Source organism: Gracilinanus agilis, chromosome 4 (assembly GCF_016433145.1).
Source record: "Gracilinanus agilis isolate LMUSP501 chromosome 4, AgileGrace, whole genome shotgun sequence".
NCBI lineage: Eukaryota > Metazoa > Chordata > Mammalia > Didelphimorphia > Didelphidae > Gracilinanus > Gracilinanus agilis.
In genome coordinates this window covers 476514229-476538693 of record NC_058133.1, presented here as the reverse complement: position 1 = coordinate 476538693, position 24465 = coordinate 476514229, and the positions used below count along the sequence as shown (strand labels likewise).

The following is a 24465-nucleotide window of genomic DNA, read 5'->3' as shown; positions in this document are numbered from 1 at the left end:
CTGTTGTTTAGTCATTTCATTTGAGTCCTGCTCTTCATGATTCCATTTGAGGTTTTCCTGACAAAGATCTTGAAGTGGTTTGCTATTTCTTTCTCCAGCCTATTTGACAGATAAGAAAACTGAGGCAGAGTTAAATGACTTTACCAGGATCACACAGATAGTGAGTGTCCGAAGCCAGATTTGAGCTCAAAAAGATGAGTCTTCTTGGCTCCAGGTCCTGCACACTATCCATGCCAGTGGATCACTGGAAATAGTGTATCTACTGAGGATAAAATAGTCTTAAATTGGAGAGGGAAAGATCACACTCTACACCAAAATGAGCCTAGGACATGGAGGAATCTCTTTCTCTTGAAGATATTAAAGCTGAATGAATCACACCCTATGCCTTCAGGAAGAGCAGTGTGCTAGCCAACCCCATCAAGACTCTCTTAAACCCTAGGATTCTGTCATTTTCACAGTGGAGAACTGCCTCATTGGAGGGTCTTGATTTCTTAGAGCAAAATTTCATTGTGAATTCAAATATTTGTCAATCTCTCGACTTGTTCACCTAAATGTTTTCAGTTTGCTTAAAGTCAAACTGAAGAAAATCTAGTCTAAAGCTAGAAACTTATTTTTCTTGGAAAATTTTTGAGAACCTTCTTTGTGTTGGCTAATCAAGGATTTCATTTGTAACTGTGTTCTCTCTACCAAATCTAATTATGACCCTTCATAGTCTTCATCTATGTGAGTCTTGTCCATGTTTTACTGCAAATACTTCATAGAGGATTAGCTCATTGAGTTAAAGGCCCTCCCTTTCCCTCCCCTTTTTGTATCTTGAAAGTACTAGTGGGTTGGGGCAGCTGGGTATTTAGAGTCAGGCTTAGAGACGGGAGGTCCTGTGTTCAAATCTGGCCTTAGACACTTCCCAGCTGTGTGACCCTGGGCAAGTCACTTGACCCCCCTTGCCTACCCTCACCACTCTTCTGCCTTGGAGCCAATACACAGTATTGACTCCAAGATGGAAGGTAAGGGTTTAAAAAAAAAGAAAGAAAGTACTAGTGGGGGCAGCAGCGGCAGCAAGGTGTCAGAGTAGATAGAGCTCCAGGACTGGAGTCTAGAGGACCCAAATTCAAATCTGGCCTCAGACACTTCCCAGTTGTGACCCTAAGCAAGTCACTTGACCCTCTTCTCCCAGTGATGGGCAAACTACAGCCCACGGGCCAGATGCGGCCCCCTGAAATGTTCTATCTGGCCACGCTACATTATTCCTAATGTGACAAATACAATGAGTAGGATACAATACAATGAAACTTCGAAAGAGTTGCCTTAGAAACAGACTGACAGATGAGCATTTCCTTTCCTTTGGCCCCCTCTTTAAAAAGTTTGCACATCGCTGGTCTAGACCTTACTGCTCTTCTGCCAAAGAAGCAACACTTAGTATTGATTCTAAGATGATTGTAAGGGTTTAAAAAAAGAAAAAACTGTACCATGCCAGTTGTCCACTGGTGGTTTCTCTTATCAGTGTGTTATGGATAGGCTTACTTTTCCATTGTATGTATCCCTTATTATGTGTATTTCATCTTATTTTGAGGGGAGTTAAACTCTTCCCCACCTCTATAATCCCAGCACTTTGCTAAAAGTTTAAATATGGCTTTAGGTAACCTAAATTCAAGAGCATTTGTAGAGCTTTTTTTTCCCCTATAGTCAATAATTCTGTTAATGTTAGAATACCATATATAGTAAAGTGCTTGTATGTGATGATATCTGGGAAATAGTTCACTATCTTTTGATTTCCAGATTAATTCTACAATCTCTTTTAAAGGCTGGATAATTTATTTAATCCTCAGATTCATAAATACAGTAGAACATTGCCTCTAGTTGTAATAAAACAACATTTTTCAACTGGAATTTTAATCCAGTGAAAAACAGTTGCCTTTGATGTAAAAAGAAATTTACACTTATCTCAACTTGTGTAGTCTGTTAATTCAAGGACTAGTGATTTAATCTTTACTGTAATAGATAGTCTTCATGAGCTGTTGTGACCAAGAAAAAACCACCCTGGTGGTCAGTCTTTTAATGATTCCTCTCTGTACTTAAGCTCTTAGAAGACAAATAACGTGGCCTGAAGCTGAACCTCTTAATCAAGATCTTTCCAGCTGGTAGAACCTACTAGAATAATTGCCATGCTGCATTAAAACTAAGGGGCTCTTAGACTTGAAAATTCTTAGTGATTTCACATAAGCGGTAAAAGAAATATGAGCAGTAGCTACTATTACTAACTTTTGTGGACAAACAGATTCATATGATCAATTGCTCTTTTTTGGCTTAGCTTTGATTTCTGATTGTGGTTTAGAAATGGAATTGGTACATGTAGGCTGATTTTGTAGCTTTTCGTTTTGTACTATTGTGTCTATTTTGTTTTACACACACATACCTTAAGCCTAGTATTTTCCTTTTCTTAACTTCCTCCTACATGCCTTCAGTTAGATATTTATTTGTTTATTATCTCCCAATAGCTATTAATTTAAGTTTCTTAAAATTCAAGGTGACCAGCAATAGATTCTTCCCCAGCAACCAATACTTTATACGTTATTATTCCCACCAATGTGTTCTAATTCAGGGACTTGTCTTATTATATTTTATTTTGGAGGGGAAGCCCTTTTGGCTTTTGGTCATTATGGAGGAAGTGCCAGCTGTTTCATGAATATGTCGATTTCTACAACCTCAGGGCATCTGCTGGCCCATAAACTGGAAAGGTCAAGTCCTCTAGCAAACCTGAGACCCCGTGATTATCACAGCGGGGAGCAGGCCTCAACTAGCCCCCTCACAAGCTTCCTGTTTCTCTCTCCGTGTGGTGTGTTTGTGGTGACACCTGTCAACTTGTGTGTTCTTTGCCAAACAGTTACAAACACTCCTGCTGATCTGCTGAATTCACAAATTGTGTTTTTATGTCAAGAGATTGCAACTGAAATGTCCCGAGCTCTTCTTGGTGTTCCTCAGCAAGTATGGAGGATTAAGATTAATCCTTACATATATAAAGCAATAAATAGAGTACTTTTAAGGTACTTTATGTTGTCTTATTGTAGCCTCATAGCCTACAAGATAGGGATGATAAAGATTATTATCCTTCCGGGACATGAGGGAACTGAGGTTAAGTGACTTTATTCAGGTTCATAAGTCTAGTAACTATGTCAGATTCAGAATTTGAACTCAGTTCTTCTTGACCACAAGTGCAGCATTCTGTCCCCTCTACCAGGTATCTTTTCCTAAAGAGCAAGGAGCCAAGGCTATCTTCTGCTCATACAACTCTTTAGCCTGTTATGATACTGACTTCCTGAACTTAATCTAACTGAATAATCCTAGGGTTACAAAATAAAGAATTTTAAAAACATTTATAGAATGACTATTTTCCCAGGTAAGGAATTTAAAATTCTGAGTAACTAACCTTATTATTCATGAAATTGTCATCTTCCACAGTTATAACACCTTCACTTTGGTTTAATCCTTTTTTTTTTTTAATTTAAAACTTTGATAAGTTATTTTGCTTTATCAGTCCTGGTGTAATTAAAAGAAACTGACCTGTCAGTCTTATTATTGCCATTCTGTGAAAGGCCATTGTCCTTCACTCTAGGAGGATGACCATTTTCCTGGCAATTCAGAATCAAGTTCCAACTAAGACTAAGATGCAGGATATTTCTCCTTCACGGCTCTCCTGGTCTTGTTTTAACTATTGATTGTCAAAGTTAGATCATCCCAGCTGTTAAATTAATCCTTGGTGAAGTTGAGTTTAATTGAGTTAAAATAGATGGAAAATGTCTTCTATACAGGACCATGTTGCATGTGATTTTTATCAAAATTTTTAGACATGTTGACAGTAAGCATTTATTAAGCTCCTACTATGTGCGCTAGGCACTGTACTAAGAATTATCCAGCCCTTTCTGCTGACCTCTGATCTTGAAATGCCTTTCAGACATCTCCTGCTATATGTCCAGGAGATACCTTAAACTCACCATGTTCAAAACTGAACTTTGTATCTTTGGAAATATTTAAAAAAGGGCAAAAGACATGCCATCCATGTTCTAATGATCTAATGAGGGGAGATAAAATGCAAGCAACTATATACAAACAAGATTTAGGTAGGACAAGGAGGAAACAACTGAAAGAGGGAATATATTAGAATTAAGAGGGATTAGGAAAGGCTTCCTATAAGAGGTAGGATTTTAGCTGAGATAGCAGACAGAACACTGGGTCTGGAATCAAAAAGACTAAAATTCAAATCCAGCCTTACTAGCTGTGTTACCTAGGACAAGTCATTTAATATCTCTTTGCCTCAGTTTCCTTATCTGTTAAATCCTAATACCTACTTCCTAGAGATGTTGGAAGAATCAAATGAGATAATAATTATAAAGCACTTGGCACAGTACCTGGCATGTAGCACTATATAAACATTGACTATTATCATGACTGACATAAGTTAAGAGATAGAAACGAAGTAAAGGATTCTCGAAATGGGAGATAGCCAGTGAACATGCCCTGACTTGAGAGATGGAATGCCTTGTTCCAGGAACAATGGGGAGGCCAGTGTCAGTGGATCATGAGTATTTAGCTGGGTGGGCTATGGGAAGAGGGGGGGGGGGTTAAGAAGGAGATGTGGGGAGAATAGTCTATTAAAAGCTTTGAAAAACAAACTAGATTTTCTATTTGATCCCAGAGGTGATAATGAGCTACTAGAGTTTATTGAGTAAGGGGGAAAGGGTGGGGACATGGCATAATCATACTCCCACTTTAGGAAGATCATTCTGATGACTGAATAAAGCACAGACTGGAATGGGGAGAAACTTGAAGGATGCAGACGCACCAATAGGTCATTGCAGTAGTCTTGGGTATGAGGTAATGAGGGCCTGCATCAGGGGTGGCAGCTTCAGAGGAGAGAAGGGGGCCTGTTTAAGAGATTGTGCAAAAGTGGAATCAAAAAGCCTTAGCAATGGGATTTGAAGAGTGAGAGATAGTGAAAAGACATGAATGACCTAGATTTTGAGACTGAGGACCTAGCAGGATGGTAACACCCATGACAGTAATAGGGAAATTTGAGAAAGGAGAGTTTGGACCCAACAATAATAAGTTCAGTTTTGAACTTACTGAGTTTAAGGTATCTACTGGACATACAATTGGAAATGTCCAAAAGGCATTTGGAGATCAGAGGTCAACAGAGAGTTTAGGGCAGGATAGATTTGAGAATGGACAGCATAGAAATGATACTTGAATCCATAGGTACTTCCAATTGAAGTAGTAATTATAGAGAAGAGGACCCAGGACAGACTCCTGGGAGATACCTGTGGTTGGAGGACACAATCTAGAGCATACAGCAAAGGAGGATCCCAACAGGTAGGGCAAGAATTAGGAGAGAGCAGTATTCTGAAAATCTAGAGAGAAGTTGACAATAATATATAATGGTTTTAATATAACTCATAGAGTGATGCCCTGGGAGTAAAAGAAAACTTCCATTTGAATCCTGACTCTATAGATAGCACTTATGCTTTTGTGATCTCTGGGCAAGTGAGGTAATCTCTGGTAGGCTCAGCTTCCTTATCTTTAAAAGTTGGGATAATCATCACACCAACCTCACAAGGTCGGTGTTGAGGATCAAACGAGATCAACTAATCATGTCATGAGACCTTTATTAAATGCCTATTATATGCTGGGCCCTATGAGAAGAACTGGGGATACAAATAATAAAAAGATATCTACTCCCAAGGTATTCATAGCACTTTGTAAATTTCTAAGTGCTATATAATTATGTGCTATTATTTAAAATTTTTATTTTTAACTTTTGGTTTTAGATTACCTGAATTTTCCAATCTATTCTTCCCTTTTTCACCTCCCTGAGGGGTTGTCCTTTTTAACACTGAATAAGAAAAGAGAAAAAAAAAATTTTAACCAAACTCAACCAACATGGCAGCCAAGATCAGCATTCTATGTAGTGTTCCTTATCATAAGTACTTGACCTCTAAAACTGAGGTGAAAGGTACATTGAGAGCTATTATTACTTATTTATCTTCATTAGAGGCATCATTGAGATTCCTCCTTAGTCTATTTTGCTCTGTTGATCATCAGAGACACTCTTTTGGGACACTCATCCATTTAGATTACATAGAATTTTTTTTTCCTCTTATCTGAACAGTTAAATTGAAATAGTAGTGTCATCCTATCTAAAAGACCTAGTACCTATCTGAAACTATGGCTTTTCCAATGACATTGACGTAGATGAAGAAACTTGAAGAATTTGACATTTTTTCTTATATATCCCCCTCACTTTTTCTTTAATGTTTTAGCAGGCAATCCTTTGGTTCAGCAAGGTGGACAACCACTCATCCTGACACAGAATCCAGCCTCAGGTCTGAGCACTATGGTCACTCAACCAGTATTGAGGCCTGTCCAGGTCATGCAGAATGCCAACCATGTTACTAGTTCCCCAGTGACCTCACAACCCATATTCATCACTACACAGGTAAATGAGCCCTCAGTGTTTTTCTGATTTGGTAAAGGAGTGGGGGAAATGTACTTGGCCACATTGGAACTGTATTTTCAGTCTGGATCCTTGGTATCCAGAACAAGGGCCAGTAGAGTATGGCCTGCCCAGCAAATCTAACCTGCTTCCTGTTCTGATGTGGCCTGGGAGCTAAAAATGGTTCTTATATATTTAAATGGTTGGAGGAAAATCAAGAGTAATATTTCTTGATTGGCATTTCCTAACTGTGTGACACTGAGCAAGTCACTACACCCCAGTTGTCTAGCCCTCTTCTGCCTTAGAATCAATACTTAGTATCTAGCACTAATAGTTCATCACTGTCATGGTAATAGATGCTACTACTAAGTATCAATTAGTACATAGATACTAATATTAAGTATAGATTCTAAGAGAAAGTAAGGGTTTTTTAAAAAAGATTTTATATTGCCTGTGGCTGCTTTTGTGCCATAGAATTGAGTAGACGCAAAAGAGACCAACTCTGGTGTTCAGGGTTGTTATGAGGATTAAATGACCTACTTATATAAAGCACTTAGCACAGTGCCTAGCACCTAATAAGTGCTATATACGTGTTAGTGTTCTCATTCCCTTCCTTGCACTGGTGCTCACCACCTACAAATTGCAATGATATAGTTATTACTCAAAAGTGCCACCTGTATAGCCACATCTTAACGTTTATTTTATTTATTATTGCATACTCATCTTGTCAAAACAAGAAAGGAAAAGTGGACTTTAAATGTTGCACTTTTAAGGCATTATTTTGTTATCTAATTAAGATGTCAAAGCACTGTTTATTATGCAGTGGCCCTATGGCTGTTCTAAAAGAATACAATGACCATTATTCAGTAAAATGACATTACCATTATTCATCATATTATTCCCCACTCTTAGGAAAGGGAAGCCAAAAAATCAAAACAAAACAAAACAAACCAGAAAGTGGAATGTCTCATCAACAGAATTTCTTGATAAAAATAAGTGAAAATAAGGCTACAACCAAAGTAAAATTTCTAAATGGCTCATTTGTTATCCCAGTAAGGAAAGCCATTCACTGATGATGACTTCATTAAATCACATTTGATTACAACCAAAGAAATGTGTCCAGAAAGAATAAACTAGTTTAAGGTTATTGTTTATGGGGGCAGCAAGGTGGCTCAGTGGGTTGAGAGTCAGGCATGGAGATAGGAAGTCTTAGATTCGAATTTGGCAGGCAGAGAGAGAGAGAGAGAGAGAGAGAGAGAGAGAGAGAGAGAGATTGAGATTGAGATTGAGATTGAGATTGAGATTGATTGATTGATTATTCATCTTCCTGTAAAGTTGAGGACATTGGGAGCAGCATCAGTAGTCAATTAAAAAACAAGGCAAATGATTCTGAGTGGTTTTCCTTGACTATTGATGTTACCAGTACTGGTAAGTTATTGTTTATTCAAGGAATTATTGGTGTCTAAAGTGACTGAAGAATTGGCCTCTATGAAACAACTACAAGGAAGAATAATTTCAAAGAGGTTTAAAAAATATTAATTCAATACAACCTGAACTAGAAATCTTGCTAAGATGTGTTACAATGTAGATGGTGATAAAATGAAGGGCTTAGATGGACAAATTTAAAAAGCTGGTGAAAATAAAAGGTGTTTATTCATCTTGTTATTCATCAGCAAGTATTTTGTGGAAAATATCTGAATCTTTTGTCAGTAATGAACTTAATTTGTTCTCGTGGCCTTAACTATTGTCATTTGTCAATTCTATGAACTACTGTCAGAAATAGAAGCTGAATATCCTAACTTGCCCTGTCACTCAGTAGTTCGGTTGCTTACAAGGAGTAAAATTTTAGCATGATTTTTTGAGATCACAAGGCCAAGATCAACATTTTTTGAATGAGAACTGCCCTTGATATTATTGAATATTGAATGACTGTGGAAATAAGCTTTTGCCTCAGACTTGATAATGTTTCTTAATGAATTCAGCCTAAAATTATATGACAGAATAGCACTTATGCAAAACTTAAACTGCAGTAAAGTCAATTTGAAAACAACTAATGTTGCTTGAGTTACATGTAATATCAAGCTGCTTGATATTTATTTATGTCAAAGGCAGCCAGGTGGAACAGTGGGGTAGAGTAGGCGTAGAGCCAAGAAGACCTGAGCTCACATCTGGCCTCAGCACTTAACTAGGTGACCCATGGCACATCACTCAACCTCAGTTGGTATTAGTTTCCTCACCTATAAAATGAGGGGAATAATAGCATCTTTTCAGAGTTGTTATGAGGATTAAATGACATATTTGTATAAAGCACTTAGTACCTAGCGAGTGCTATATACATGTTAGTTGTTCTTATTACCATTATTACTATACTTCTGTGCTGTCAGAAGTTCAGACAAGAAGCGGGATTTCCATTCCCTCTTTAATTTGTAGCAAACCTATTTCCTGAGCTCAAACTACAGTTCATTTTCTGACCTCATTGCAAGTGCAAAAGAAATATTTCAGAATCAGTAATGGAGTTGCTTCCACCTAACCTTTAATTGGAAATATTTTTTTTTGCTATACAATGGCATGCTAAAGGGCAGAAATTAAGAGAAGAACCTGATAGTGAGAATAAGCCCAGTTAAAATCATATCTTATGGATCGATGTCAGTATTATTTGGTAGTATCTATCTGTGAAAAGACAATTTTTCAAAGATGAAATGCATAAAATTACAGATTAGTAATAATGGATGAATATTTGCAGTTGATTTTTAATGATAGGGAACACTTAACATTGAGCCAATGAAATAAAGTGTTATTCCCCAAGAAAAAAGTTCATTCTTCTCATCAAGTTGACCTGTATTGGTATTACTATTATTGTTGTTATCATATTTTTAATTTTATCAATAAAAATTTTGTAGAAACTTGTTTTTTCTCTAGTTATAGAAGTATCTACATAGTATCCTTAATTTTCCTCTTAACCCATAAAAGCTAAAATATTTTTCTATCTTTATAAGAAAAGTTTGCCAACCCCAGTCTAGAGTCATTCGTCTTTCTTCCATTTCTTCTACAAGTTTGCAATATTACTATTTTCTAATTTGATGTATCAGTGAATAAATAGCTTTGCAGAACGTGATTGCTGTTTTGCCCGAAGCTAGCACACAAATTAGTAGCAAAGTCTAGATTAGAATGTATTACACTAGAGTGTCTCAACTTCTCTACAATTTGTTGAAATTGCTAGTTTCAGTGCTTTCTTCATTACCTGAAGCAAATTTTGGAGTTCCCTGTTAAGTGAACCATAACATGTGGATATCATTGGAAAAAAGAAGTTTTTATAAATGTAGAAAGAGAACATACTTGTTATTAATAAATAACATGATGAGCTAAAATAGAAAGCCTAACTCTGAGGGCCAAGTGAAGGCTTCTCATTGCCATAGACCCCAGGCTCCTTGAGTTATTACTAGAAATCTCATTTTGAAATCTGCCAAAGGTTTATAGCCTTTGAAGTGGATTTTTCAAACAATTTGTTAGGCTTATGGTTGTTGACCTGTTGAGTCATTCTTATGGTTGCTGTTGGCTTTAGTTTTCCTTTTCTGCTTTTACATTTTTAAGGACTAGTCTAAGCCTTCTAGACTTAGGTCCTCAGAAGGCAGGTCTCTTTAAGTAATATACCTAAATAGGCTTTATTTATTAAGGCTGTCCCCAAACTGTCCGTCTTATTCAATAAAAATTTCAATCTCAGAACATGAGTTTGAAAATCGTTTTGGACCCAAATATCACCTGGTACCTAGCTTCTGATCCCTGGGCAATCTCTGGTCCATATTGATTTGTATTCACGTGTTAAAGTTTGTTTTGCTTTTTAATACAGGGATTTCCTGTAAGGAATGTTCGGCCTGTGCAAAATGCAATGAATCAGGTTGGGATTGTGTTGAATGTACAGCAAGGCCAAACAGTTAGACCAATTACACTAGTCCCAGGTAAGGAAAAAGTATTCAGTCACTTGAACTAAAATAATATCAAGAGATTCCTTTTACTGTTTTAGGCTACTGTAGGCTAATTAAAAAAAACCAACAACTAATATGTCCTGAATGATAATTTATATCTGAATGAATCAAAAACATACATAATTTTAAAGATATTCTTTAACCAGCAAGGTAGTTTAATTATTTTGGATTTTTACCACTTTCATGAGGCACTGAAATACAGTTTGCCCTGTTGTCTCTTCAGCTGCTCATTTCCATCAATTCCTAGATTTTTCATGCTCCAGGAACATTCAGTTAATACCTGGATTCCATTTTTGGTTTCCTGAAATATTTTTTTAGGTGTCTCCATTTATGGCTTTGGGTTTTATAAAAACTCTCCTTTGTCTTTGAATTTGGACATGAATAAAGTGAATTTCTTTCCCTTTGAGGTTAAAATTTTTAGCTTGTCATTGATTAGATCATATTTCTTTATACTATAGGGTTCAGACTTCAGCCTGACCAACTTATCCTTAATTCCTTTCCCCTAGTATTTATCAGATGTTTTAGTACTATTAACATTTCTTAGTTTACTCCACTTCAAACAGATAGAGTTGGTTATTTTAGCCATGTACTATAAGCTCTGGTTAAAACTTATTCTCTTAGCTGGTATTGAAATCTTCAGAATTAGAGTTTGGAGCTGGAAAGAATCTTAGAGATTATTTCATCCAGCCCTTTTATTTTATAGATGAGGTAACTGGAGCTCAAAAAGCCCACACAGCTAGTCAGCAATAGAAGTGGGACTCATGCTCAGATTGTCTGACTCCTTTTTCTGCCATACCATGCTTCCTTCCTTAATTCCTAGAGTTGCTTATGTGTTTTTCCCTGTAACACCTTCTACTGCTAAATTAGAGGCTACCCCACTAGGCCCAATTGGCCAAAAGATTCCTTTCATAGGTACCTGATTGACATTGCTCTTCTCCCTCTCATTACCTCTCCCTACTTAGAATCAAACTATTCCTGGTTATGTGATGGAAATAAAAGGAAGTTGGATTAACACTTCTTATCAGTAGATCTGCTGCCTGAAGTCTCAGGAATCTTTTCAGCAACTTGTAGCAACCTCTGATAAGTCCAAAAAAGCAACTGAAAGAAGGAATTCTCCCATGTCCCAGTATTTCCAAGCAGTCAGGGAGGTGATACATGTTTGGTTAATTGACTGAAGTTGGTGATTTGTTTTCTTTTTCTTTTCTGAAGCTCCAGGTACCCAGTTTGTTAAGCCAACAGTTGGAGTTCCTCAAGTGTTCTCTCAGATGACACAGGTGAGGCCAGGCTCCACGATGCCTGTGAGGCCCACCACCAACACCTTTACCACGGTCATCCCAGCTACCCTCACCATCCGCAGCACCGTCCCGCAGTCCCAGTCTCAGCAGACCAAGTCCACTCCCAGCACCTCAACCACTCCCACTGCCACGCAGCCGACCTCGCTGGGGCAGTTGGCTGTACAGCCACCAGGCCAGTCCAGCCAGGCCCCGAATCCCAAGCTAGGTGAGGCTTGGGAATTGGGGGTGGCCAAGCAGGGATTGGGGTGGGTCAGGAGAACGGATGATTATCATCTGGCAAACCTAGCTCCCTCCTTCCCCTCTCCGCCTGCAGTGAGCATTGTCAGCTTTGTCACTGTCAAGCGACCTGGGGTGACAGGTGAGAATAGCAATGAGGTGGCCAAGCTGGTGAATACCCTCAACACCATCCCTTCCCTGGGCCAGAGCCCTGGGCCAATGGTGGTGTCCAACAACAGCCCTGCCCACAGCTCTCAGAGAACCAGCGGACCTGAGGCATCAGCATTGAAAGGTACATAGCCTGAAAGATCATGAGTCAGTCCAAACACTGATAGAATACCTGCTGAGCACAAAGCATTCTGCTAAGCATAGTGGGGAAGATTAAAAAGAAGACTGTAGGCACAGTGCCTGCCCTCAGGAAGCTTACATTCTTTGTGGGAGATAGGCCACACATATAAAAGTATGAATAAGCAAGCCATCATAAAACCATGTAAGTTCTTTGAGGGGAGGGTTGCCGTAAGAGTTGGATAGGTGAGCTTAGAGAAGACTTCATGAAGGTCAGTGAACACAGTTCTGAAAGTTGGATTTGGTGAGTACAGGTATATACAAGTATCAGCTTGAGATCAGTGTAGTGAAATAAGGAAAAAGGCAACAGGAAGGTCCTTTAAACTTAGTGGTCCCTGGTCCCTGGTCCCTGGTCCCCTCCAGGAAGCATTCTCCTGAGATCAGTGCACTTCATATTCTCAAATCACTACCCCCGCTTTTCCTTTCATTTTCAGTGACTTCTCCAGTACCAACATTTGATCTCCAAGATGGTGGCCGGAAAGTCTGCCCCCGCTGTAATTCCCAGTTCCGTGTTACTGAAGCTCTAAGAGGCCACATGTGTGTAAGTGATATTTCTATACTGGGAACCTCCTTAAAGGACTATAGGTGGCTTGAAGCAGGGGACCTGGGAGCAAAGGCCTAGCGGAGAAAAGAGTTCATCTCTTTTTATTTCTAACTCTTGGAGAAGAGATGAAAATTTCTCTGTTGGAAGGCCCATAAGGCCCCATCAAAGAAAATCTGCAGAAAACCTGAAGTCTCTTAGAGAACATTTCTGCCAAGTCACATTTCCTAAACTCTTTTCCTTTAGTACTTAACTTAGTGTCTTTCTCCAGAGATGACCCAGGACCTTCCTCTTGTTTTCTCTTCCAAGGAGAGTGATCTTTTCTTTGCTCTTTGAAGGATGTAACAAAAATGGTTTAGAAACCCAAAGTAGATGAGACAGACATCTTGCCGTCTTCTTTGAGTTCATATAATTAGGCCTGGATGAACAGTATCTTAAAGTGTTAAGAGGCCTAGCAGATACGATTGCTGAGCCACTCAGTCATCTTTAGAATATTTTGGGAAAGGGAAAACGTATAAGTTGAGTCTGCAAACCAAAGAATATAACTTCAAATGCTACTAAAATTTTATGACACATTATGTTAAAGGATGACTTTCAGATACTTTAGGAAAGAAAACAGTGGTCATTAAAAGCCATCTTGGCTTAATGGCATATTGGTCATGCCAGACTAATCTTGTTTCTTTTTTTCTTCACAGAGTAATTAGATTGGTATATTTGAGAAAACACCGTAGATATAAGAGACTTAGATTATAGCAGTGCATTTGATAGTATTTTTATGCTGCATTTATGGGTAAGGTAGAATAACAGGCAGGAAAGACTCAGCATATTAGAACTTGCTGTGAATGGCCAGACCTAATTATTGAGCTGATGTCAATTTAGAGGGCGGTTTCTAGTATAGTCCTTCAGAAATCTCTTATTGGCCCTGCATTGTTCAGTATTTTGATCAGTATCTAAGAGGACGACATAAGTGTCCTTCTTAACAAATTTCTGGAAGACAGGGAACTTGGTAGGATAAATAACACATTGAATAGCAAAGTCAGGATTCTGAAATGATCAGCTGACTAGAATAGTGGGCCAGATCAAATTACATAAAACTTAATAGGAATTCTATACTTGATTCAAAAAACAACTTTAAAATATAGGGTGGAAAGGAAATTGTTGGCTAAATAATAGCTTTTATGATGAAGATCCAGGGAGTTTAATGGATCACAAGTTTAGAATGAATCAGTGATGTTAACATAGCAGCCAGAAAAGCTAATGAAATCATTTGTAGGCTGCTTTGAAAGTAGTGGTATCTAGTATGAGAGGATAATAGTTCATTCCCCTGTCCTATATCCTGATTGGGCCACATCTAAAATATCACTTAATTCTGGGTACCAAATTTTAGGGAAAATAGAAAAGCTGCAGTGTGTCCAGAAGAGAGCAAGAAGCCAACCAGGATAAACTTGACATCCAAAGAATATTTGGGAGAATTAGAAATGTTCATCCTAGGAAAGAGAAGATTTAGAAGAGGGCATGATGGTCATCTTTCAAACATTTAAAGGGCTTTCATGGAATAAATTTCTTCTAGAAGTAGAATCCCATGGGTCAGATTTTTAGATGCAACATAGAAGAGCTACTAATTCTCTAAAAGCAAAACAAACTGCTTTGAAAGGTAATAGATTTCCCTCCACTGAGCTCCATTGAGCCTGAAGCCAAATGATCACTTGCTGGAGGCTTTTTAGAGAGAGGGGTCCTTGAATAAGTTGGAATTAGACTCATTAACGTCTGAGTCTCCTCCTCCTCTTAGATTCTCTGTTTTGGTTATGCCAGGAAGTACTACATCAAGAAGTTATAGTACCAAAAACTCTTAGGGGAAGGGTAAAGTATGGTGATCATGATCATAATAAATTCATTTGTAGAGCATTTGAAGGCTTAAAAAGCACTTTACTCACAACTCTGTGAGGCAGATAGTGCAAATGTTATGCTCCCCATTTCAAGAAGCAGAGGCTATGATTAGTTCTATAATCAGAATCAGGATCTAAACCCAGGTGTCCCAACTCTGAACCTGATGCTTATGCCAACCTCTCATGTCTGAAAGAGAGCTCAAAGAGGCACACATAATGGGTAGTTGGGAGTGTCAGGATTTGGGAGGGAGCATTTGGAGATAATATATACAGAAGGAAGAGAAGTTGAAATATGAAAGCCAACAGGGAGTCCCGTAAAACTCTTCAGTTATTAGATGGAGTTTGTGAGATTTGGACTAAAATCTTCTGAGCTACTATGCTCTATCTCAGTGGTGCTGACCAAAAATAATTGGTGTGATTATTATCTCCTTTGTAGTACTGCTGCCCAGAATTGGTTGATTTCCTGAAGAAAGGAAAATCTCTTGATCCAGAGCCCAATATCCCATCAGCAGCAAAGCCACCATCCCCAGAGAAGATTGCTCCCATGCCCTCAACACCCTCTTCTACACCTGCTCCTACCCTTTCGCCACCTACCAAGGCCCCGGAACCTATGGAGAATTCGGGTGATGTCACCCAGAGCAAGCTCATCATGCTAGTGGATGACTTCTACTATGGAAGGGATAGCGGCAGAGTGAGCCAGCTCCTCAACTTTCCTAAGGTGCCCACATCCTTTCGATGTCCACATTGCACAAAAAGGCTTAAAAACAATATCCGGTAAGTTCATGTTGCATTTTAAGTTTCATAATAACTAATTGTTTATTTTTGCTGAGTTCCATAAAAAGTAGGTAGAGCTTGCAGCAAGAAAGCTGAGGTCCTCTCCCCATTAGCAGGAATCTCCTGGAAGAGGGAGGGAAGCCAATGAATCTTCTTCAACAGACATCTGTCCATAGTCTGGGGAAATTTCTGTTCTGTGAATAAGGTTTTTGAACCCTGACCCTGCTTCTAGGACTTGTTATGTTACCTGTTATTCCTCTTCATGCCACCCTACAGATTCATGAACCATATGAAGCACCACGTGGAGCTGGACCAACAGAACGGTGAGGTGGATGTCCACACCATCTGCCAGCATTGCTACCGCCAGTTTACCACTCCCTTCCAGCTCCAGTGCCACCTTGAAAATGTTCACAGTCCCTACGAGTCTACCAGTGAGTATTAGAGTTGCCTTAGGCTGCTGGGCAGCCGTCATCACACAAATGTGTGGGCAGGGATCAGCATAGAAGGGGCATGTTTTCAGTTTAAATTTTATTCAGATTCTTCATTTATAGCCTGCAATCTTATAGGATTAATCTTCATGCCCTGGAAGTATGAGGCCTTAAATGGAGCCTTTAAAGCAGTATGTGTGGGATAATCTTTTTTCACCCCTTGTAGTAGAGGGGGCAGTTAGTTATTTTGCTTCAATATTCATCAAAGTTTGGCGTTTCCACCAAGGCTAGTGCTGGCTTGGAGTTTTGTGAGGTCACAAAAGAAATTTAAGACAAGGGCCTTAACCTTAAGGAGTATTTCATTTTGTAGAGAGAGTATTTTTCTGTATGAAATAATCAGAAGATTCTATAGATGATGAGAAGATTAAACAGTATGTTTATGTGCCAAATTATGTGGCACACATCATTTTCAGAGAAAGAAGAAATTGGGGGTTGGGCCAAGAGAGTTCAGAAAATGAGAATTGAATGAGATCCTGAAGATCTCATTTGGATTTGGATAGATGAAAAATAAGGATAAATAAGTTAGAGAATGGAAGCATGAGAAAAGAGATGCAGAGACATGGATGAAGAACCCTACAGGACAGAGAGGAAGACCTAGCTTCCTTGGAGTAATCTCCCCTCTAGTGCCTGGCGTTCTATATATGTAGATGCTTACTTAAACTGTTTGTTGAATGAAGGGATGAGGATTGAAGAGTGTAGAGCAGCCTGAGTGCTATTTTGAAGAATCGAAATCAGATCTTATAAGTCAAGAACTGCCAGCTTTGCCATGGAAGGAAAGAGGTTTCACTGAGCCCATCTGGACAGTTTGCCCAGTGGTGGAGACACAGGCTGTTTCACTTGCTTCAGACTGTTAATCTTTATTATTATACAGCAAGAATTGGTACGCATCTACTTTATTCATAGTAAAAATTCATTTACTTTTCATTTTTTAACAAGATTTTTGCTTTATTGAACATGCCATAAACAAAAACTATAAAGAAGAGCTTCTTCTGAGTAATATGTCTCTCCCTTGTTTATCCTACCCCGCCATTCTTATCTTTTAGTTTAGTCAAGTCAAGAAACATTTATATTAAGCACCTATTATGTGCTAAGCATTAAGGATACAAAGAAAAAAACAATCCCTGGCCCCAGAGCTCATAGTCTATTAGGGAGGACAACATGCATGCAAACATCTGTGTATATACAGGAAAACTGGAGATGATCACAGAGGAAATAAACATGCATTTATTTAATGCCTACTGTGTGCCAGGCACTTTACAATTATTACCTTGTGTGATTCTCACAACAGCTCTGGGAGGTAGGTGCTATATTATCCCCATTTTACAGTTGAGGCAAACAGAAGTGACTTGCCCAAGTTCACACAAGCTAGTAAGTATCTGAGGCTGGATTGGAATGCATGTCTTTCTGAGTCTAGGACTAGTTCTGTATCCATTGTGCCACCCAGCCACCTCTACATAGAGAGAAAGGACTAAGTTTCATGGACACTAGGAAAGTCTAATTGCAGAAAGTGGGATTTTAGTTGATAGGGAGAAGAAAGGAGAACCCAGGATAGGGTCAGTACAAGACTGGAGGTTGAGTGAGGTTAGGGCTGGATAAATAGATCTCAGAATCCATGGCAACTGATGAGCTAGATAACCAGGAAAAATACAATAGAGGGAGAAAAGAAGGTCAAGGACTGAGTTTGCCCACAGTTAGAGGGCTAGATGAAGATCTAGCAAAGGAGACTTAGAAGGAGTAAACATGAAGGAGAGCCCAAAGAAAGGATGTCATGAAACATCAGAGTGAAAAAGTGTCCAGGAGAGAGGAGGGTGATGGACAGTGTCAGAGGCTTCAGAAAGACCAAGGAGGATGAGGACTGAGAACAGGCCATTGGAGCTAATAAGGAAGCTATCATTGCTATCATTTTGGATTCTGCTGAATGATGAAGTGGGGAGCCAGACTGCACAAACTGAAAAAGGAAAAGTAAGAAGAAAGTAGAGGTCCTGAGTATAGTTGACTTTCTTGTGTTTTTGTCTATTCCTGTTTTTAGGAATTTTAATTGAAACCAGTCTGATATCAGTGGCTTGAGACATATGTGGATTGTTCAATCAAAATTTGTCTTTTGCTTTGATGAACTAGATTTATAAATTGTGATCAAAACTATATTTTCTTAGAAGAGGCACTTAGTGAGTATTGACTAGAAAGCAAATATTCAAAGGACTTGATAACCTTGAATTACTGTTATTTTTTGGTTCTAACCTGTGATTTTGTCTGTGTAGAACTGACATTCTCTCCTTTGGTGCAGTTGGGCCACTGATCTCCAACTTCTTAACAGACTTAAAGAGTGACTGAGGGATGAAAGTACTCACTCATGATCAGGCAGGCCTCAAACTCATCTCTTCTCAATTCCAAGGCTAAGTGCTCTTTCCATTGTATCGTGCTGCCTCTAACTTCTACTCAGAGTATCAATATGGTCATGATAATACTTTTCTCCCCTCCTAGCACATACTAAGGACTGGAGAAATGTTGGTGTAAATTTCTGTGAAGGTGCCATGAAAGAAAAATATGGAGGGTTTGAAGATTGTTGGGTTGATCTCTTGATTCCCACTCCTTCCTTCCCCCTTACAGCTAAGTGCAAGATCTGTGAGTGGGCATTTGAGAGTGAGCCTTTGTTCCTCCAGCACATGAAGGACACCCACAAGCCTGGGGAGATGCCTTATGTTTGCCAGGTACTGATTTACTTTCTGGCCCATCTTTCATTGGCCACTGTGGGAGTTGAGGGGGGGGAGGGGGACACTCCAGGCAGTAGATGTGCACTGTGCTTAGGTCTTGAGGGAAGTATCATCTTCAAAACCTGACCCTTCAGAACATTCATACCCAGGAAGGAAACTTGAGGGTCTTCTTCTGACCCAAAATTCTAGCTTCTGCCTCTCCTCACTGACCCTGCTTCTTCTGTGTGTCTGTCAGCCTAAGACACCCTCATAGGGTTTTTTAAGCTTAGTCTACTTGTCTACAGGTATAACAATAACTGGGGTCTCTTATCTCTTTGGGAGAGCTGCTTCTTTTCCCAGCATTGTTACATGTTTTATCTATTTGGGGATTGGGCTTAGCCACCTTTCCTGGCCATGGCCTGGACATTTAACCTCTGACCTTCTATCCCATCCCCCTGTGATCAGGTGTGTCAGTACCGCTCTTCACTATACTCAGAGGTGGATGGTCATTTTCGAATGATCCATGAGGACACCCGGCATCTGCTCTGCCCCTATTGTCTGAAGGTCTTCAAAAATGGCAACGCATTCCAGCAGCATTTCATGAGGCACCAGGTAACTTTCTCTTGCTTCTCCCTCGTACTTTGCCAATGCTAAAACCAAAGCTTGACTAGGCAGACACATTTGTTTTAGTCTTGGTCACTTGAAAGATATACCACCCCTATATTCAGTATCCTGATTGGACTCAGCTGGGTCTTTTGGCCTTACAGAAAAGGCAAAACAAGGGACCCCAGAAATTATTGCTGACCCAACTTTAATGTTCCATACTAGGGCATGTCAAACAAGACTTAAAGCTTCATAGTTCAGTCTTAGATTGCAAGCAATGCTGTCACCTTTGATACTATGAGGCATCTGTTAGAACCATACAGAGTGCTGGGCATAGAGTCAGGAAACCCTAAATTCAAAATCCAGCCCCAGACACTTAAAAAGCTTTGTGACCATGGGCAAGTCACTTGACAGTTTTCCTCAACTATAAAATGAGGATTATAATAACACCACCTGGAAGAGTTGTGAGGATCAAATGTGATATTTATAAAGCTTAGCACTGTGCCTGGCACACAGTAGGCACTATATAAATGCTTATCCCTTTCCCTTTCCCTTTCTCCTTTCCTTCCCTTTCTCAGATGCACTTCAACAGTAGGAGCCCTCTCTTTGTCAGAATCAAATAAGATCAATCAATCAATCAACAAGCATGTACTAAGAGCCTTCTAGGTGCCAGGGACTTTGCTAGTCAAACTGGGAATACAAATACAATGAAGGAAAAGTCCCTACTCAGAGCGAGCTTTCAGGTGATCCTATATACTTTGTCCAGGTTATTAAGGTAGAGAAATTGAGATTTCAGAAAGAACTGAGATGATGACAAGCCTATGAGTCAGTCTAGTCTTGTGTTGGTGAACCTATGGCACGTGTGCCAGAGGAGGCTGCTCCCCTCCCCATCTCCATATGCACCTGAGGACATTCTCACATCACCTGCCCCTCTGTTCAGCAGCCATGGGGGAGCCCTTCCTCCCTCCCCTGTCTGGGGTAAGGGGGTGGCTCACATGCGTGTGAGAGTTGCACTCGGTCTCTAAAAGGTTTGCCATCTCTTGGTCTAGTCTCTGGAAGAGGAGATCGTGATTCCCTGCCTCAGTTACTGTTCTCAGGGGCCTTTCCTTTTTTCCTCTCTTAAACAAAACTCCCAACCAAAGTAAATGGGTGTGAAATGTAGGGTGGCTTTTGACTTGCCCTCTCTCTATCCAGGGAATAACTCTTAGCTTGGGCCCTTAAGGGTTTGTTTTGATTTTAGTTTGGTTTGGTTTGGGTTGTTGTTTTTTTTTTTTTTTTAATGTCTCTCATTCCTCAGAAGAAGAGTGTCTATCACTGTAATAAGTGCCGGCTGCAGTTTCTGTTTGCCAAGGACAAAATAGAGCACAAACTCCAGCATCACAAAACCTTCCGTAAGCCCAAGCAACTGGAAGGCCTGAAACCTGGCACCAAGGTAAAGGACTTGTCACTGAGAGTTACAGAAAAGATGGGGGAGGAGATGGTCAGCATTTGAACATTTCATCCTTCTTCCTCAGACTTGTTGACCAAGATTCAGCCCATCTACCTAAATGTACTTTCTTTTTGCTCATTTTCAGGTGACCATTCGGGCATCTCGAGGACAGCCACGAACACTGCCCATATCCTCAAATGATGCACCACCTAATGCCTTGCAAGAGGCAGCCCCTGTGACTACCCCAGCAGACCCTCTACCCATCTTCCTTTATCCCCCCGTCCAGCGAAGCATCCAGAAGAAAGCCGTCAAGAAAATGTCAGCGCCTTCCACTAAGTGCTGGGCCAGTGGGGGCTGGTTGGGTAGAATGGTTGCCAGCAGCCGAGGTGGTTTGGCAGCCTTTCTGTGGGGTCTTACAAATCCTCACATGGGGAACCCCCGTAGCCAGCTTTCTGTTCATCCAACACTAATAAGATTCTTCCTTTCTCTTAGCAGGAGTGTTATGGGCCGGCAGACGTGCCTGGAGTGCAGCTTTGAGATCCCAGATTTCCCCAATCACTTCCCTACCTATGTTCACTGCTCACTGTGTCGCTATAGCACCTGCTGCTCCAGAGCTTATGCCAACCACATGATCAAGTAGGCCACGTGATCAGACTTGTTTCCCCACCACCCCCCTTCGAATTCCCCCACCTTTAGCATTGGAAGCTCTCTAGAATTCATTCCGATCTGCCCCTTCCTCCGCTAGGCGTCGGGGCTTCCTTCTAAACTTGTCCCTTAGCCTTTGTGTAGAAAAGGGGATCAGGGAAGGTGAGTGGAGCCCGGAGGGGGCGGAAGAGGCATCTAAATATCCGTTTCCTTTTGTGTCTCAGCAATCATGTTCCACGGAAGAGTCCCAAGTACTTGGCTTTGTTTAAGAACTCTTCTGTCAGGTAAGAGCAAGCACGATGTTTATAATGTTATTACCGAGACATTTTCCCTTCATATTTTCTTGGTGGGGTGTTAGGTATGGTGGAGGAGAGAGAATAGGAAAAAAGGAGCTCATTTCTCCCACTCGAATGAAGAAGCCCGACGCCATCTCCAGCGTCTCTACTCTCTTTGCTAATGCTACCTTTTATTCTGCCTCAGTGGAATCAAACTGGCCTGTTCTTCTTGCGTCTTTGTTACTTCTGTGGGAGACGCCATGGCTAAACATCTAGTCTTCAATCCATCGCATCAATCCAGCAATGTTCTGCCACGAGGTGAGTCGGGGAGGAGAAAAAGCTCAGACAGAATGTAAGAATGCTGATAAAGCAGCGGTATTTCCAGCTGGCGTCCGATGTCCCCTCCTCAGTTAATGCCTGGGATTTGCTGCATTAAATCAGAGAATGTTGTCTTTGTAGTAAACCATTGGGCCAGGCATGTGGGCCAGCATGTGTTTATGGTGGTATATGTTTAAGGTTCAAGCCACAGCTCTTACTGATGCTCAGTGTGGGGAAAAGATCTTGTTCTGAAGTGAACTAACTGTCTTCTTTGCCTTCTCATTCTGCAGGACTGACTTGGATTTCCCACTCCAGGTAACCAAGTCCCTTCCTGGGCATCTTTGTTTCAGTGATGAGTATTTGGGGTCTTTCCCCCCCTATTTCTTCTGTTATTCAACAAAGGACTTTCTTTTTTGTTCTTTTTTCTTCCAGACATGGCCAGGCCCATGACCGGGGCATGAAGAACACCTACCCTTCTGCTTTCCCCCACAACAAAGTTGCCACTGTGAAACCTGTGGGTGCCTCCCCTGGGTCTGGGGAAACCCCTGTACCCCCATCCCAGCTGCTCTCAGCACCATCTGCAGCTCTCACCCCTCCGTCAGCCCCTGGCTGCCCCCAGACTGCAGCAGCGGCTCTCCTGCACGCAGAGGGCTCCGAGGGCCTGAGTCTCGACGAGCAGGACGAAGGGGCCCTCGCTATGTCGGAACCTGAGCCAGCAACAGCCGGGGGCCTCGGTGGGGCTGGCAAGAAGGAGCAGCTGTCCGTAAAGAAGCTGCGAGTGGTACTGTTTGCCTTATGCTGCAACACTGAGCAGGCGGCCGAGCATTTCCGCAACCCCCAACGACGCATTCGGCGTTGGCTGAGGCGCTTCCAGGCCTCCCAAGGAGAGAACCTGGAGGGCAAGTATCTGAGCCTGGAAGCTGAGGAGAAGTTGGCCGAGTGGGTCCTGACCCAGCGGGAGCAGCAGCTTCCTGTCAACGAGGAAACGCTTTTCCAGAAAGCCACCAAAATTGGGCGTTCACTGGAGGGCGGTTTCAAGATCTCCTATGAGTGGGCCGTGAGGTTCATGCTCCGCCATCACCTGACCCCGCATGCCCGCCGGGCGGTGGCTCATACCCTACCCAAGGAAGTGGCGGAAAATGCCGGGCTCTTCATCGAATTTGTGCAGCGGCAGATTCACACCCAGGACCTGCCTCTTTCTATGATCGTGGCCGTGGATGAGATCTCCCTGTTTCTGGATGCCGAGGTGCTGAGCAGCGATGACCGGAAGGAGAACGCCCTGCAGACAGTGGGCACGGGGGAGCCGTGGTGTGACGTCGTCCTGTCCATCTTGGCGGACGGCACCGTCCTTCCCACTCTGGTCTTCTATAGGGGGCAGATGGAGCAGCCGACCAACGTGCCGGAGTCTATCCTGCTGGAGGCCAAAGAGAGCGGCTACAGTGACGACGAGATCATGGAGCTGTGGTCCTCGCGGGTGTGGCAGAAGCACACGGCGTGCCAGCGCAGCAAGGGCATGCTGGTGATGGACTGCCATCGCACCCACCTGTCTGAGGAGGTGCTGGCCATGCTCAGCTCCCACAGCACCCTCCCCGCCGTGGTGCCCGCGGGCTGCAGCTCCAAGATCCAGCCTTTGGACGTGTGCATCAAAAGGACAGTGAAGAACTTCATCCACAAGAAATGGAAAGAGCAGGCCCGAGAGATGGCAGACGGCACGTGCGATTCGGACATCCTCCTTCAGCTGGTGCTCTGCTGGCTGGCCGAGGTGCTGGAGGTCATCGGGGACTGCCCGGAGTTGGTCCAGCAGTCCTTCTTGGTGGCCAGCGTCCTGCCCGGCCCCGACGGCACCGCCAACTCACCGACACGGAACGCCGACATGCAGGAGGAACTGATCGCTTCTCTGGAGGAGCATCTGAAGCTGAACGGGGAGCAGACCGAGGAGGAGCCCGCGGCCTCGACCCCCCAGTCCAGACCGTCCCCCGAAGAGGTCACGGAGCCCGAGAGCCTGCACCAGCTCTTCGAGGGGGAAAGTGAGACCGAGTCTTTCTATGGCTTTGAAGAGGCTGACCTGGATTTGATGGAAGTCTGAGGAGGAGAGGAGTCCCAGGGAGGGGGTAAGGTACAAGGGGACAGGAACTTCAGTTTTTAAATTTTCCACCACCTCCTGGTGTTGGGTCACACTTCCCTTTGAAGTAAAGGAAAGGAGCAGATCGTGTCTGAGCTGAGGAGCTGGCCAGAGGCCATTCAACTTCCACAGAAAACAGGTTTTCATGACTTTTTAAAAAGAAAAAATTTAAATCACTGTGTTTGGTATTTTTCCAACGAAACTTAAGAAAAAGAAAAAAAATCTGTCAAGGGTGAATGATTTTTTGGTTTGTTTCCCCTCTTACCTCAACTGTATCATAGTTCTGTTTTTTGGTTTTTTTAAATTGTGCGGCTGATGTCTTTGGGCATGATACTATCTAACCATTGTCAATGTGAGACCATTTCTGAAGA

General features: G+C 41.6%; 1 protein-coding gene across 1 annotated transcript in view; it reads left to right on the top strand.

Annotated features, from left to right (window-relative positions):
• Positions 1-24465, top strand: part of POGZ (pogo transposable element derived with ZNF domain) — an 81242-nt gene extending 56777 nt beyond the window's left edge. Inside the window, exons 4-19 of the mRNA XM_044672690.1 lie at positions 6312-6487; positions 10332-10440; positions 11677-11967; positions 12076-12270; positions 12758-12864; positions 15187-15524; positions 15801-15955; positions 18620-18720; positions 19168-19314; positions 20603-20737; positions 20880-21052; positions 21230-21370; positions 21604-21663; positions 21860-21972; positions 22263-22287; positions 22405-24465. Of these exons, the coding sequence (XP_044528625.1) occupies positions 6312-6487; positions 10332-10440; positions 11677-11967; positions 12076-12270; positions 12758-12864; positions 15187-15524; positions 15801-15955; positions 18620-18720; positions 19168-19314; positions 20603-20737; positions 20880-21052; positions 21230-21370; positions 21604-21663; positions 21860-21972; positions 22263-22287; positions 22405-24058 (3920 nt within the window). The 3' untranslated portion in view covers positions 24059-24465. The remainder of the gene's footprint in view (positions 1-6311; positions 6488-10331; positions 10441-11676; positions 11968-12075; positions 12271-12757; positions 12865-15186; positions 15525-15800; positions 15956-18619; positions 18721-19167; positions 19315-20602; positions 20738-20879; positions 21053-21229; positions 21371-21603; positions 21664-21859; positions 21973-22262; positions 22288-22404) is intronic.